We start from the raw sequence: 15358 nt of genomic DNA, 5'->3' as shown, positions 1-15358 counted from the left end.
CGTTCCTATGTTTGTTTTTTTGAATCAGTTAACAAAGAAAATCCAGTTTCTCAAATATAAATAGAAGTAAAAATTCTAAATATACTATTACCTCCGCTCCAATTCAATGTTTTGAAATCGGTGGCGTTTTTGAATGAATGTTTTTTGAACTAAACTCCCAAGAAATTTCTACAATTTTTATTTCTCTGAACAAAGAAAGCTCAGGTTTGTTTTCTATGTAAGATATAAAAGGGCCTGGAATCCATACCTCGGTTTCGTAAGGGGATTAGAAATATTAGTTATAAAAATTTTACAAGTGCTCAAGTAAACCTTTAACTCAATCTTGTGTAATACTCTGTCAATAAAGTTGAATGTAATATTAATTACCCCCCCCCAAAAAAAAATTATAGTACTTTAAATAATTACGTAATAAGTTAAATTCATGCAACTTTATACGATATTAAAAAGTAAGATTTTAAACTAAGATTTAAGATTTTAATGTTTCTATTTAAGTTAATTTCAGGTAATTTGTTTATATTGTTAGATATGTTTGTATATACGTAAGACGGATATGCACTTGTATTACGTGTACAAGAAATATACGTGCACATGTGTATATATATGTGTGTGTTTTATTTATGTATACAAAGAAATATGCCAGATTAAGTTATTGCAGTGAATTAAAACACAAAAGGTACTACTATGTTGCAATATCTCACAGTAGTTATATTTTAAACAACTAAAACTTTTAATAGAACTCAATTCAAAACAGAGAAAGCTAATCCGATCTCACCGCGAATTCGCTACAATCAATAACAGCACTAAGTAAACAAACTGAATTGAGATGTTTATCTTCGGCTTTTATAACCTTTATAATCCTGCAGGAGAACATTCTGGTATTTTCTCGACAGCAAAAGAGTACAATTACGAGATATCTGTTTATTAAAATGTTAAATGCGCGTGCTCCTGTATTTAAATTTTTTTCGGCGTAGCTTTCTCTTCAAATAAGTCTTGTGCTGGATTGCACGGGAACATAAAACAATTTTAATTACAAATTCTACCATAAATAGCTAAATAAATACAAAAACCTTAACAATATGTGTTTTATTTATGTATACAAGGAAATATGTCAGATTAAGTTATTACAGTGAATTAAAACACAAAAGTGTTGTTGTTATAGTTGCGGTGAGTTATCTCACTTGCCTGACAACAACATCAGAACAAGCCCACGAAATTCATCGTGGCAGGCAACGAAAGATTGCCCCTGTCGTTGGCAAGACCCTAGAGCACCATACAGCTGACAGTATGACTTCCGCCCCCAGTTTTGATGGAGCGCGCCCTGGGGGGACGGGTCCGGGGATGACCAGTCTTCTTTCCCTACCACCAACCTCTCAAGAGGACTTTCGGATCGCCGCATATTTAGATCACCTTCCATGCCGCACAGACGTTATACATTTACACACATCGATCTCCTCTTCAGGATTCGAACGCGGGCCATTCGGTACGACAATCAGGGTCACTAGCCAGTATCCCGGTTGGGTTGCAGTTAAATTTTCAACTTTCTGTTAAGAAAACTATAGTGATTAAAATCAATTCATAGGTACTTATGAGTTTTTTTTTTTTTTTTTTTTTTTTTTTTGGTAAGTCTACTTTGGTAATGAGGCAGAGTAGCTTAAATTCAAACTTCGTCTTAGAGCAGGGTCATGCATACCAGTACACTCTGCTGCTCTTGTATTTCTCACAGGACACAGGTGACGGAGGACGCCTGGCGTCTAACAGAGGTAAACAGGCATATGTCCCACACCCTCCCCAATCCAGACGCAACAACTCCTTGTGGCCCCATAAGGGCGCACCGGGAGTTTATCGATACTTTATGTATTTCTCACAGATTCTTTCAGAGCATTATTAAAAAGAATGTTCACATTAAAGTAATCTTTAATAAAGTAAAATTATGTTTCAGGGGAAATTTTGGCTAAAGATGGTGAGGCAGCATTCCTTGAAGTCGCTGCATCGGAGCATGTGAGCCAAGTTGCTGAAGCCTTTTACGAACTCTGCAGGGAAGTCCATACTTTTCGTCGAAGATCCAAGCAATCTCTTTTGGATCGCATCAAATATGGAGGGAAAAACAGCAACAAAACTGATGGAAGCAAAAAGTAAAAGAAAGGTCGCTGTGGAAAATAATGGAAACACATCAATGAGATGGTGCTAGTAGATGCATAAAATGGCGTACTATAGATAAGCCATATTGCTGCAACATTTGCGTGCAAAGTTTGGTCTTTTTATACGTAAATGTTGCAAAATAAAAAAGAATTATTTGTTGCTCAATTTAAGAGTAAATTCCCAAAACAGAAGAATTTTTTAAATCGTTTTCTTTTTATTTTTAGATATATTTTTTCATGCTCATTTGGCAGCTGTTAAGCACTAGCATTGAGTTAATTTTAGCGCATTTGATTTAGTGCGAGTTACAAAATGTAAATATTGCATTTTATTTAAGAGGATATTAGATCTTTTTATTTTTAAGTACTTAATTTATGTTTAAGAGAACTGCTGCATGCGAGTTGTAAAGCATAAAAAATGCTAATGAGAAAAGATCTTAATACGAAACTGATTTTGAATTACAATTAAAATTTGAGTAAACTGTAATTTACATACCGTATTTACTCGAAAATAACAACCCCTCTAATATAACACGGTCTTACTTATTATAATAAAGCTTAAGCACTAAAAATGTAGATGAATGTTTGATGAGAGCATGGTCCTGAATAGAATTAATTTGTTTCGGCTTGAAACGAAAGGCCATCTCCTAACCAGATATCCACATACAATATACTGCATTACGATATTTTGCAGTGGTATAGAAGGAAAAAAACTGAGAAAAATAACGGTACATTATTGTTTGTTTGTTTTCAGGCATACCAATGACCAGTTTAGTGGACGCAGGCTTAAACTGAAATTGCTCAATTGGGCGTGGTTATTAATTATAATTACCGTAGCTATGCAGTTTATAATATATACATAATTACCTGTGTTCTTTATTTAGCATTTAAAGAGTGTAATTTTCTGTGTAAAATATCACAATTAAACTCCTTCCCTTTATTCTATAATTTCATTTACTAAAATACCGATTAAAAAATCTACTACATTTTCTAATAAAAATGTAACAAAGAAAAAAAAGAATAATATTATTTTCGAGTAAATACGATGTAAATTTTGCTGAAACGTGACAGATTAAAGTGTACTTATATTGCGCATTAAGAGCCAAAGAAAATCGTCAGGTAAGGTTACTCCTTTAAGTAATTTTATTGCAAGGAATTCTCATAAATTTTCACAGTTTAACATTATTTGAAGGAAACATTTTCATAAAATATTTTTTATTTTAGCTTTCTTTTGAAATCAGAAGAAGGGAATTAAAAGAAGCTATTTTACCACCATAGTAGAGATCTTATTTATACACATTGTAAGCTTCTCACTAGTGTAAATATCAGTTACTGTAGAAAGTGACAAATCTTAAGAACTAGTTAGCTAATAATCGCTTAAGTTCGTGTGACAAGAAACAACAAGATGGAAGGGTAACTAACCCTTTATTATTCCAATAAGATTTAAAAAAAACTCCGTCTTGGAGTGTACAATCAAAGCCGACACTTGGGCTTGAACTTAAGAGACTAAAAATTTAACTAAAACTAAGATTAATTTAAAAAAATATAGCCGAAGCTATCAAGATTCAAATCGAGTTGGCCCCTTAACTCTATTTGACTACGAAGCTTATCAAGGGCCTGAGTACGGCCGAGCGTAATAACAACTTTGAGAGAGAGAGAGAGTGGCCAAAAGGCAGACGCGGGTAAATCAGAAACTCTGATTCTCTCTCTCTAAGACCAAAGAACTTCGCGGTTAAATACCGCTCTTTCTCATTATGTATTCAGACGTGATTCTAAAACTGCGTTCTGGATGGAAGTAGTAAGTTGAAGTTAAGAATTTGACAGGAAAGAAACTTTAACTTGAAATTTAACCGTTAATAAAATTAACATAATCCTTACAACATGAAACTCCTCTTAACTTCAGAAACTGGAAGAAAATGATTGCTGCCCCTCCCAAAAAAGGAATTACAAAGTCCAGAATCTCTTAAGTTTTCAGAATTCTAAATAAACTATATTAAATTCAGATTTAATCATATTAAAATTTTATCATATAGATCAAACGACTTATTCAGTTTTATTATATCGTCATACCATCGAATATTTTTTAAAGTTAAATTGAAAGGTTATATTTTGATCAACTGCAAAACATTTTGAGGTTTCGAAATAAGTTTAGCAATATATTTAAACTACTCACGAAGGTTTAGAGTATTACAATGAAACTCTGCTCCTCAACATTGTTAATGAAATAATATTAAAAGTGTTAATGAAGTAGTGATTAAGATCACATAATTACAGACATTCAAAGAAACGTAAAGTAACTTGAAAAGCAGAAATTTCATCAAAATAATTATGGGCTGTTAGTAGCAAACAGCAAGTTCACTGAAACTTTTTAGTGTGTTCCGAGTACACTTTGTTCTGCGAACATCAATCGCTGCTATGATGTGATGGAAATGCAGCATGGAAGTGTAAACACGTTCATATTAACAATATTCCAAAGCGATACGACAGTCACAGCTTTAGTATCATGGTCTATTACCTGCTCGAAGCCAATAAGCGGTGATGCCCCGAAAAATGAAACAGATCGATAGTTCTAAGTAACAACTAGACTGACTGTACGTAGTGTCTTTCTGATACACACTGACTTTTATCATATCGCCACAAACATGCAAGTTGAAACATGCAAGTCGGCGATGAAGCTAATGCCAGCAGAAGTCCAGGAAGTCAGAAGAAGCCATGCATAAACTCCGTTAGATAAGTGGCTGATAAATCCTTGACAACTTTCCAAAGAGAAACTTGATTTAAAACAAATATTAGAATAGATTTATATATTGTATCTTCCAGCTTTAGATTTCAGTTTAAAATGTAGCGAGACGCTAGCGAACTATTCTGCCTTCTACAGAATCGTCATTATACGCATCATCCGGCATTTTGTTTAGTTTGGCATTTTTATTATGATGGTGGATGAAACTGTAATAGATTTTCGCCCATCGTCCTGAAACACTGTATAACCTCTTTCTTATCTTTTGTTTCGTAACGTTCGAGAATTAACTGGTACACAGACTCCCAAGATGTCCTTTTATTGTAGCTGCTTTAATCTATTTAAATATGGCGCTGACACCTGATGACCATTCGGCAAGAGCTATGCAGATTGACCATGTACTTTACAGACATCTAATAATAAAATGTAAATAAATTTATAACAGCAATGTTAAATTTAAATTAATAAATTTTTCTCTACTTTTTTATTTTAAACGTATGGTTTGCTAACTAATATATTCATCTTCGCCAAGTTATGAGTCGAAATTAAGCTACGGTTCATTACTTTTAAGACAGGAATAAAAAAACAAGTAGCCAAATTTATTGAGAATTCTAAACTAATAAGCTTCCCTTCTTCTGAAATTAGATTACTTCGTACAAAATCAGTTTCTTTAAATTTGTGTTTTGGGGTGGGTGGTTTATTTTCGGATAATGGGAACTTGAAAATCAATGATATCATTTCTAGCAGCAACAAGAAAATATAAAAAGACTTAAATAAAACGAAATTGTCTATTAAAAATAATATTGTAGATTTTTGCAAGATTTTACATATTTTAGATATTTTTTAGTATTTAATACACGATTCTTAAAATTTATCTATATGTTTATGTTATGACTAATCTGGCGTCTTAATATTTCCTGAGAAGTATTCATGTTTTAATGAGCATTTCCTATCTTTAATGCATTTTTATATTTTAAGGTTCAGGGTAATTAGGAAAGCTAATTTTGAACTTGAGATCTATGAAATCGAGGTTATTTTCAGTTAACTGAGAGGATGCAAGTAAATGCGGATTTTCAGTAACAAATATCGAGTACTTAAATTTTATTTTGCTTCTTAGATGACTTACTTAGTTTGAATAACTGAGGTTACGCTTTATGCGTTATGGATATTATGAATACGCATATGAAATCATTAAAAAAGATCTATATTCAGATATTAAAACATAATATGATAAACCATCCTAATTCATATGTTCTCTAAGACGTGCAGAAAATGTTTTTGCAGTCTTTTATAAGCCATTCTTCTGCGTTTAACAATTGTTGTTATTTTAACTCGTATCAGCATGCATTTATATATCTACGTAAATATATTTGAAGCCTTATGAGAGGTAACTTCATTGTGCCCAATAAAGAAATGGATTTCTGGTGTTTATATGATTGTTCTTTGTAAAGTGAAATGTTTTTTTGTAAATAAGTGTTTTCTGTTCGAGTTAGTGGAAAACTTTCAAACAAAACAAATTGTTTCCCCTTTTTAATAGCGTGTAAACAAAGCTTTGCTTGACGTGTTGAATAAACACTAATGTATTTTTGCTATATTTGTATGGCAATTGTTTTCGAAAAGTAGTCTAAGTAAACCAGAAAATGGACGGTATTCAGTTGTATAATTGTTATAAAGCGTGTTATTTTGGTGCTTGTTAAATATAATACCTATAACTTGCTATTCGAACTAAAAGCAGATATCAAATTTTAAAGCCTGTGCAATGCAATAATGCTGTTAATACATTTAAAAATATTTTTTCTACATAACTGAGGCTATTTCTGTCGCAATGTGATGATATTTTTCCCCGTAATTTTAATAATCTGCATGTAGTTCCATGTCCAAAATATGATGTTTCAGGTAAATCATGTAAATTAAAAATATATTTTCCTAAAACAAACTTTTACCAAGTTCAGATTATTAAAACGTTAAACGATTGAAGTTAAGATTGTTTCTGGATTACTCGGAACGAATAACGTTATAACAAAATGGAATCTTGAAGCTCGTTTTAAAAATTTTTGAAAATGAAAAGAGCTTTATGATATTTCTAAAAGACAGGTCCAATTTATACTATTGCATACAGTACATGCTGTGCATATGTGTATATATTTGCCCTCATATGTCTATATGTTAATGTATTGTAAGCTAATATAGAATGTGCATCAAGCTGTAATCACACCTTGCAAAATTTCGATAAGCATTAATAGTAACCGTGAGGAAGTTTAAATAGTTTGGATCTCTAGATGTGCTTATTCTTGGTATTAATGTGAATTCTATGGTTAAATCTGTCCTTTTCTTTTTAATACGTTTTAGATATTTTTCTTTCTTAGTCACTATACAAGATTTTAAATTCAAAGAAATGCAAAATTAATGATGTACGTATTTTAAACTTCTTTTGCACATAAAGACATCTAATTTATCCAAAACGTAAAAAATATTTCACTGAACGACCCATTCCGATTCAGCTTCTTCTTTACTTTAGGTATTATAAGTATTACATCTTGCTATTCATCATACTTTTTTCTGAATTGATTTATTATCAAAGCAATGCATAGATTTCAAAAGAACTGATATCAGTATATATTTCCTAAACTCCGCCCTGATCGTCTGGCTCGGGTTCGAATTTCGAAAAAGGCTAGGATATTTGTAAGTGTATGGTGCCTATACGACTTGGGAGGCACTCAAAATCCTGGCCGGTCGAACGTCCTCTAGAGGGCTTTTGTGTTAGGAGAAGAGAGCTGGGAGACCCTCGTATCCATATTTCCTCGTGGTGTTCTCCATCAACACTGGGACGGAATTTGCCCATTCTCTCGGGTATAATATTGGTCTCTCTCTGTGTCACTCCTTAGGTAATGTACTCCTTGATGACACGGCTAAATGATCGATGGGTATGGGCCATTCCCAACGAACTGAGTTGTATGTGTCCGGCTATTTGAAATAATAAAAGCATACTTTTGAAACTTTTGATTAGTAGAAGACCTTGGAATTATGGATTCTTCTGTACATCTCACAATTACAGGCAATCCAAAAAGCAAATCTGTAAAATTGAAGTGCTTTTGTGTTTTAAAATTAATTTAATATCGGAAGGCGTCCAAATTTGCGTATATTTTTTATGAAACAATGAGAAGTTGATTATTTTCACAGTAATGTTCCATCTTAGCAAATAAACTAATTACAGCTTAGCCAGATATCAAAATTTCAAATTGATGAAGTTTAATATGCAATTATTCCTAGAAATTACAGATTCTGATCGTACATACTGTCTTCGTACAAGTAGTAGCAAAGATATTTATGACCATGAAATCAAGCTGAACTACTGCAAAGTTATGAATGAAATTTGATTCTGATTATCCACGTAATTTTGTACTTCATAAAAAAATGTTGTACACTCTATGTTTGAACTAAAACAAACTTCAAGCTGAAAATGTAGTAATAATATTTCTATTGTACAGGTACTGTAAGGATTGCTTTAAGTGCTTATACGATTGGTGTACTGTTTGTTGCCTTTTTCAATCTTTTATTCATTAAGCTCACTCTAAGAGAATTTTCTGGAACTCGACGTATCGATTATAGGTTTAGCGAAGACCCTGTGTGCTTGTGTGACGTCCATTTTCATCCTGCATGATTATAAACTTAATATTTTGGAATTTTTTGTAAATTTGTACTGATATTTGCAAATATTTGCCTCTTGATTATTCAAGGAGAATACTTAATGATGTATTTTGCTTTTAACATTTCGTACACCTTCAGTACTAGAATTTTAGACTTTTACGCTATCTACAATAAAGAATGAAACGCCGCATTATACTTACAATGTTGTGTGAAGCTATACTGAGTACACACAAAATAGTCATTTTCACTTTACATATATTATTTTTGCTTTAATGGTGGATTGTATTCAAGACTTTTTCTGAGATTTTATGCTGTCAGTTATGCATCAGAATATACATGACGTCTCACTTATACCTACGTGTTTAATATTGCAGTAACTGTTTAAGTGCGTATGTGTTCATGTTTTCTTCCAGATTGTTTTGTTGGCAGTCTGAGTCTATGGATTCATGTAGAATGTTTAATCGTGACCTGCAATTTATATTGTTGAAGTATTACTTAAAACATTATTTTAGATTATTAAAGGTATTATTTTTTACAGAATGAAAATGTAAACGGACTTAACAATTTTTAATGATGAATTTGTATTGCAATATACAGCCAGCATTCTAAAATTATGCTTCTGATTATGTAATTTTTTCTAGTGAAATGTTTCTCTTACGCAAATGGTTAAAATGTATTACTTGTGAGTAAAGCCAAATAACTCATTTATATGTAAATTCATATGTGATATACTCACCAGCAAGTGTGTTTAACGTTTCTGCATTGTGGCCGTAACTTATTTAACTGCTATACAGTGGAACTTCGGTTCACTAATTTAATTCGTGCCTGAAGGCCATTAGTGAGTCAAAATGTCCGTACACTTAAACAGTTTTCCCCATAAGAATTAATGTGCAATGGATTCATTCGTTACTGGACCACAAGTGGTTCCTTGCTTAAACTTTACAACAATACTTTGCCGCCAAGTTCGAAATCCAAAACCAATGGAAATATTTAAATATAAAGCGAAAAAACTATTAAACACATAAAATAGACGAAAACTTAATTTAGTTTTACTGCAGCTGTGCAAAGAAGAGTGTATGACATAAGTGAAAAATAATAGTAAAGATGTTGTTTAGATACGAAATTCCCTTGCATAAAAGCATCAGATAATTATTGTCTTTAAGGGCCATCTTCTTTGCTCTTTGCTTTACCTGGAAGCGCAACTCGACTGTGCTTCAGACTCATTGGGCTTCGATTTCACTCAGCATTTGCTCAATAAGATTTTCTGTCGCTTGTGTTTTAAATGCTTTTAAAGTGAGACATGGGATTGCCATTCAAAATGCTTTTTGCTCTTCCGAAGACATTTCTCTCAAAATTGCCTCTTATTGCTTCTTCTGAAGTTGTAGTTTTTTTCGTATTATGTTCACTTTTATGATCCTCTTGTAACTTCTCGATTTTTTCATTGTCAACTTTCTATCTTATAGTTTTGAGAAGAGACAGGATATCATAGATAAAAAAATGCCTAACTATCAAAGTGTTCAACGTCTCTGACTGCTATCTAATTTGGCCATAATTTCCCCCAGGCAGAAGTATGTGGTCATCTGACTCACTTGTTTTCAGGCTTTGCTAATGAGTTAAGCAATGGAAAATATTAATGTGACGTTTCTAGATGACCCAGAGTGTTAATTATGTGGCACAGTTTATCTCAAAACAACTTTGAAAATTAATATGTTGCTGACTTGAATGTTCGTAACTCGTGACACTGTTCATCATCCGAAGAGTTGATGTTCATATAATTTGTTTGTGGAAAGAACTGTCTGTGAAGTGAGGTATTCGTGATCCGAGGTTCCACTGTATTATCAAGCAGTGTGCAGACGCTCACAAATTGAAGCATAAAATATATACATGCACCTATTAACTGGAAAGGTACTGCAATGAAAATTATTATAAGAGAAGTTGTGGACAAATATTAAGTTACACATAACTTAAGTGAAGTTACTCTTATAAAACGTTTTAAGTCTCGTATTATATGGAATGGATTTTGCTTATGGGAGATACCGGCAATCTTAGCACAAGAAAATTCAAACTCATCGCCACTGCTCTGCGATACTCAGAAGTAGAATTTTTAAATCTTAAATACGAGTAAAGTTTAATTTCAGTTTGACTATATTACAAATATTCACTAAATTCACATTTCAGTAAATCTGTAACCTTACGGCAGAGATTCAAGACAAATTTAAAATTTACGTACTATATTTTTCATATTGTTATTGTGATACCCCAACACCTTCATATTTTATGTCTTTTTCACTGAAATTTAGCCGCATATTTAAAACTTCTTTCTGCTTCAGATTTATTACTACATGGTTTCGAAGCCAAAAAGCACCAATTACATTTTCAAAAATTTCATTATTAATCTGTCAAAAAATTAGCTTGATTTTAATAGCGTTTTCCACGCATCTATTACGCCACCACCAAGTTCCAAATCAGCCATATTATGTCATATATATATTACTAAAACAAATAGCGCAGTTAATATGATTTAATAAAATCATTTTCTGAAATGGAACCAATGGTAATTAAATAAATTACAACTCAAATTTTCATTTATTTTATGATTTACATTACTTCAAAATTCTACATATCGGTGCATGTTTCCAAAATAATTTCTTATTCATTAAAACGCTAAAATACTCTCATGTCCATAAATTAAGGATAATGCAAAATCAGGCAAAGGAAGAGTTAGAAGCAAAACAAATTTGACTTATTTGTAAAGCTTATTTATTAAACAAAAGGTAAAGAGCAAAAAAAGATGCTATATGTTTGATATTATTAAAAAATCAGCGATTTTTTCTCCCTGGAGCAAATTACAAAAAAAAAAAAAAAAACCTGTTAACAAAAAACCAATATTACATGGTTGGTATGATTGTTAATACATTGTATGTCTCCCCGACGATGCAATAAAGTCCGTACAACGCCTACGCATGCTGAGTATCAAATTATCGATCTGATCTTGGGGATATTACACCACTCAAAACGCAATGCTCTCCGAGTTCCGGTAGACATGTAGGAGGAGGTTGACGGGCTGCAACTCGTCGGCCAAGCATGTCCGACACGTGCTCTACTGGATTCAAGACCGGTGAGAATGCTGGCTATACCATACGAGTGATATCCTCCGACTGAAGGCATTCGCTTACGATGTTTGCACGGTGAGGACGGGCGTTGTCATCCATAAACACAAATTGTGCGCCCATGGCGCCCCGAAACAAACGTACATGTTGTTCCAGAATGACGTCCCGATAGATTTGGCTTGTTATGGCTCCAATTTGAACATGCAGGTCAGTTTTGGAACCCAGAATAATTCCACCCCAAACGAGCACTCCAGCACCACCGTAACGGTGTCGTTCGATGATGTTTTCTTGGTGGTAACGGGTACCTGGAGCTCTCCATATGAAAGTCCGGCCAGAATCAGACTGAAAGCTAAACCTGGACTCGTCGGAAAACATCACACAAGCCCACTGTTGCGGTGTCCACAATGCATGCTCTCTACTCCAGGCTAACCGCAGGCGACAGTGAGTTGCAGTAATAAGGAACGCATCTGACAGGTCTACGAGCACATAGACCAATCTGCCCTAAGCGTCTGTACACGGTCTGCCTTGAAATTGTCGTACCAGTGGCTGAAGAGAGCTGACGAGACAGGTCTGAGGCTGTGTTCCGCCTGTTTCTTTTGGCAGTAACTGCCAAATACCGGTCCTCATTCGGCGTTGTAACTCTGGGGCAACCTGTGCTGTAACGTCTACTCACATTACCATCATCTTGGAATCGTTGCCAAAGCCTGGAGCTGACACTCTGGGCAATTCCAAGTTCGTCTGATACTTCCAGTTGGGTACGCCCACATTCCAGACGGCCGATAATTCTACCACGTAAAAAATAATCCAAATGCGTCCTTTGTGTCATAACTATTCGGTTATTGCACTGAAATGCTTATAAAGCGCCTGCGAACAATTTTACTTCTTTGCCTGTATTCCTTATATGTCACTCTCTTACACTCTCGTTATTGTGACGTACCATCGGTGTTATCTGGTTACTTCCTCAAATTTGCATATGATTCTTGAAGATGTGTGCAGTGATTTTACAGGTGATATATTTATTTTAGAGTTCGATTTCCGCGTGACTCCGAATTATCCTTAATTTATGGACATGAGTGTATTTATTAAAGAACATGGAACTTTGAAAGTGAGCAATTCGTGATGCATATGACTACAGCAATATATTGATGACGGAAAATTACACCGCATAACGTATGGAATGAGCTTTTGCAATCAAAAATCTCAAAGCCACGGCATCTATAAATTTAAAACGTTTCGGGTGACTCATGACCAAACAGGTATCACGTATTTTACTGTAAAACAGTAATTTATGTAAATTTTAAGCTGCAGTTTTTTAAAGGCGTTTGTCTGACATTGGGAATCATTACACATTTGTTCTCGTTCATGTGTTCACATTAGTCTTTGAAATGCCAAAGGATGCCTAAGAAGCATTATATCCAGCGAGGCATTAATGTTGCCAAACTAGATATTTTAATAAGTGACATTCTAATATTATTAAACTGAAGTATCAATTTTTCACTTATTAAAAAGTCTAAAGCTCCAACTTCAAAAGTACCTTTTCATATGAACAAAGATTATTATTCGCTAAAACATAGCACTATGTACAGTTTGAGATAAGAATATTACCTGGGATTTATCTCCAAGCTTTAATTCTGAAAATAGTTTAGAGTTTTTAATATTTTTTCCTTTTTCTCAAATCATTTAGATCATAGTGCCTAGGCATTTTTATACAAAAACATCACTCTCTTAGCAACGGCCATAGAATTTACTAGTCATAAAATATAATCCTGTCTTTAAGCTAGTCTTTAAAAACAGTCAGCAGTACATAGAAAAACTGTCTGAATAATATCGTTTATATATCATAAATATCGTGTTTTACTCTAAAGCACAAGGGCAGAAAAGTCATTTATTCATTTCCATCGCTAGCTGATTACACCTCAAAAGAACTTAGCAATGTGCACATATTCGACTGAAATGCATATCAGTATAATGCACTTTGTGTATGTAATACATCAGCGCGATTTTAGTTGAGCAAGGACAATACTTGTGTTGCATTTAGAATAATACAGATTTAAACTATTATTTATACCTTTTAAAGTTTTCAGAATTTAGAGTCTCTTCAGACTGACTTTAGTATATAAATGTTCATTGCAGGTACGTGCGATTTCAATCAAACGTTTTTCAGATATCAGTGTAAAATATTAATTTTGTGAGCGCAAAATTTTACACACTGTATTTACCTTTTTTATGTACTATACTGTATTGCTGCTTAGTTTTTCTTGATGTTATGTCTTGTTTTTATTGAAGCAGTTGTGTGCCTTATTTATAATTTGAATCAGTTCGCACTTATATTAATTGTATTGTAACTTTGTTATTTCATATTATAAAGTTGTAAACTGTCTCTGTGTCTCTTTTTCATTTCATCCATTCATGTCATTTATTGTAAATATCGAAACAATCATTGCTCACAAGTAGCCGAATGGTTAAAATCAAAGCAGATTTTTAGTAAAAGATACGTCAGGTTTGTTTCTTCGGTCGCTTTACTGCAATGGTTTCTTATATTCTGTTATCTACAGTAACTTTATTTCTGGATGTTAAACGTGCTAGTTGCAAGAGCATTTTAAGAGTTTTCCTTACAGACAACGGAAAACGCTCCAGTTTCCCTTTTCACCAACTCATTTTTCTTAGACTCTTAAAATACGTAAAGGGAAAGCAATGAAAACTCTATACTGAATATGAGCTATGAATTGCTAGTTAAATGCGATTTTAAATATTCATATTAATTGAAAATCATTCAACATAATCTTTCATTTCTCATGCAGAATACAAGCGCAGAATCTTGAGCTCAGTAATAAATATAAAATTAATGGAAATTCTAAACGGCTCTCAGTGTACTGGCCTAAGAAAAAAACTTAATTCAGTACGAGCAAATTATTACCTTTAAATAAATTATCTTCAAATAATTATCTTATAATTATTACTTCAAATAAATAAGGATTAAGGTACCAGTATACATAAGCGCTTTATACAGCTTAGCAAGAGCTTAAATATAAAGACTGAGATTTAAATTTTCTCTAAACATTATATATCATAATTCCTCTATTTGATTTGCAGATCTCCTCTAAAAACAGTGGTAATCTGCGGAACAACGACTGCAACAAGTGAAGAGGAATAAATGTTTTGATGCGAAAAATCATACGATCGTATGTGAAAATGTATATATTATCAGATCTGCTTCCTCAGATCAGATTTGCATACAAGATGCTCTACCTGTAACAAAATAGTGAATAGGAGCTATTCCTCAGTTCATGTACGAGTAAATGCAGTTCGTAATGCTAACAATTAAATGTATATTGATAATTTTCTGATGTACCTTAAAACAACTGAAGGATGGCTTACTATCAGATTGCTTTCTTTTATCAACCACTAACTCTCAACGTTTATTGTGTATGCAAGTTATCGCCTTTTGCTTAACTGACTGTCTGAAAAAGAGATAACACCAGAATGTGAACTATTTACTTAACTTTATTTTCTCACCGCAGGTGACTTAACTTAAAATAATGAAAAGCAAAATTTAAGTCAATCCTTGACTTAAAGCTACAGGCTGAAACGTATAACAAATGAACTAATTACAAAAGCAAAGTTAAAGTCAATCCTTGACCTACAGCTACAGGCTGGGAGTATAACAAATGAACTAATTATAAGTTACCCTGTTCGAAGTTACTATATATAAACCGAGTCCGAGAACC

General features: G+C 33.2%; 1 protein-coding gene across 1 annotated transcript in view; it reads left to right on the top strand.

Moving 5' to 3' along the window:
* LOC118183558 (ras-related and estrogen-regulated growth inhibitor) overlaps positions 1–14010 on the top strand; it is a 159667-nt gene extending 145657 nt beyond the window's left edge. Inside the window, exon 5 of the mRNA XM_085808388.1 lies at positions 1940–14010. Within this exon, the coding sequence (XP_085664514.1) occupies positions 1940–2136 (197 nt within the window). The 3' untranslated portion in view covers positions 2137–14010. The remainder of the gene's footprint in view (positions 1–1939) is intronic.
* Positions 14011–15358: the final 1348 nt, after the last annotated feature.

The sequence above is a fragment of the Stegodyphus dumicola genome, chromosome X1 (genome assembly GCF_044657685.1).
Source record: "Stegodyphus dumicola isolate Sdum_Otavi_A_Nest chromosome X1, ASM4465768v1".
Lineage (NCBI taxonomy): Eukaryota > Metazoa > Arthropoda > Arachnida > Araneae > Eresidae > Stegodyphus > Stegodyphus dumicola.
The sequence above is the reverse complement of the archived record's forward strand: the minus strand, read 5'-3'. Positions and strand labels throughout refer to the sequence as shown.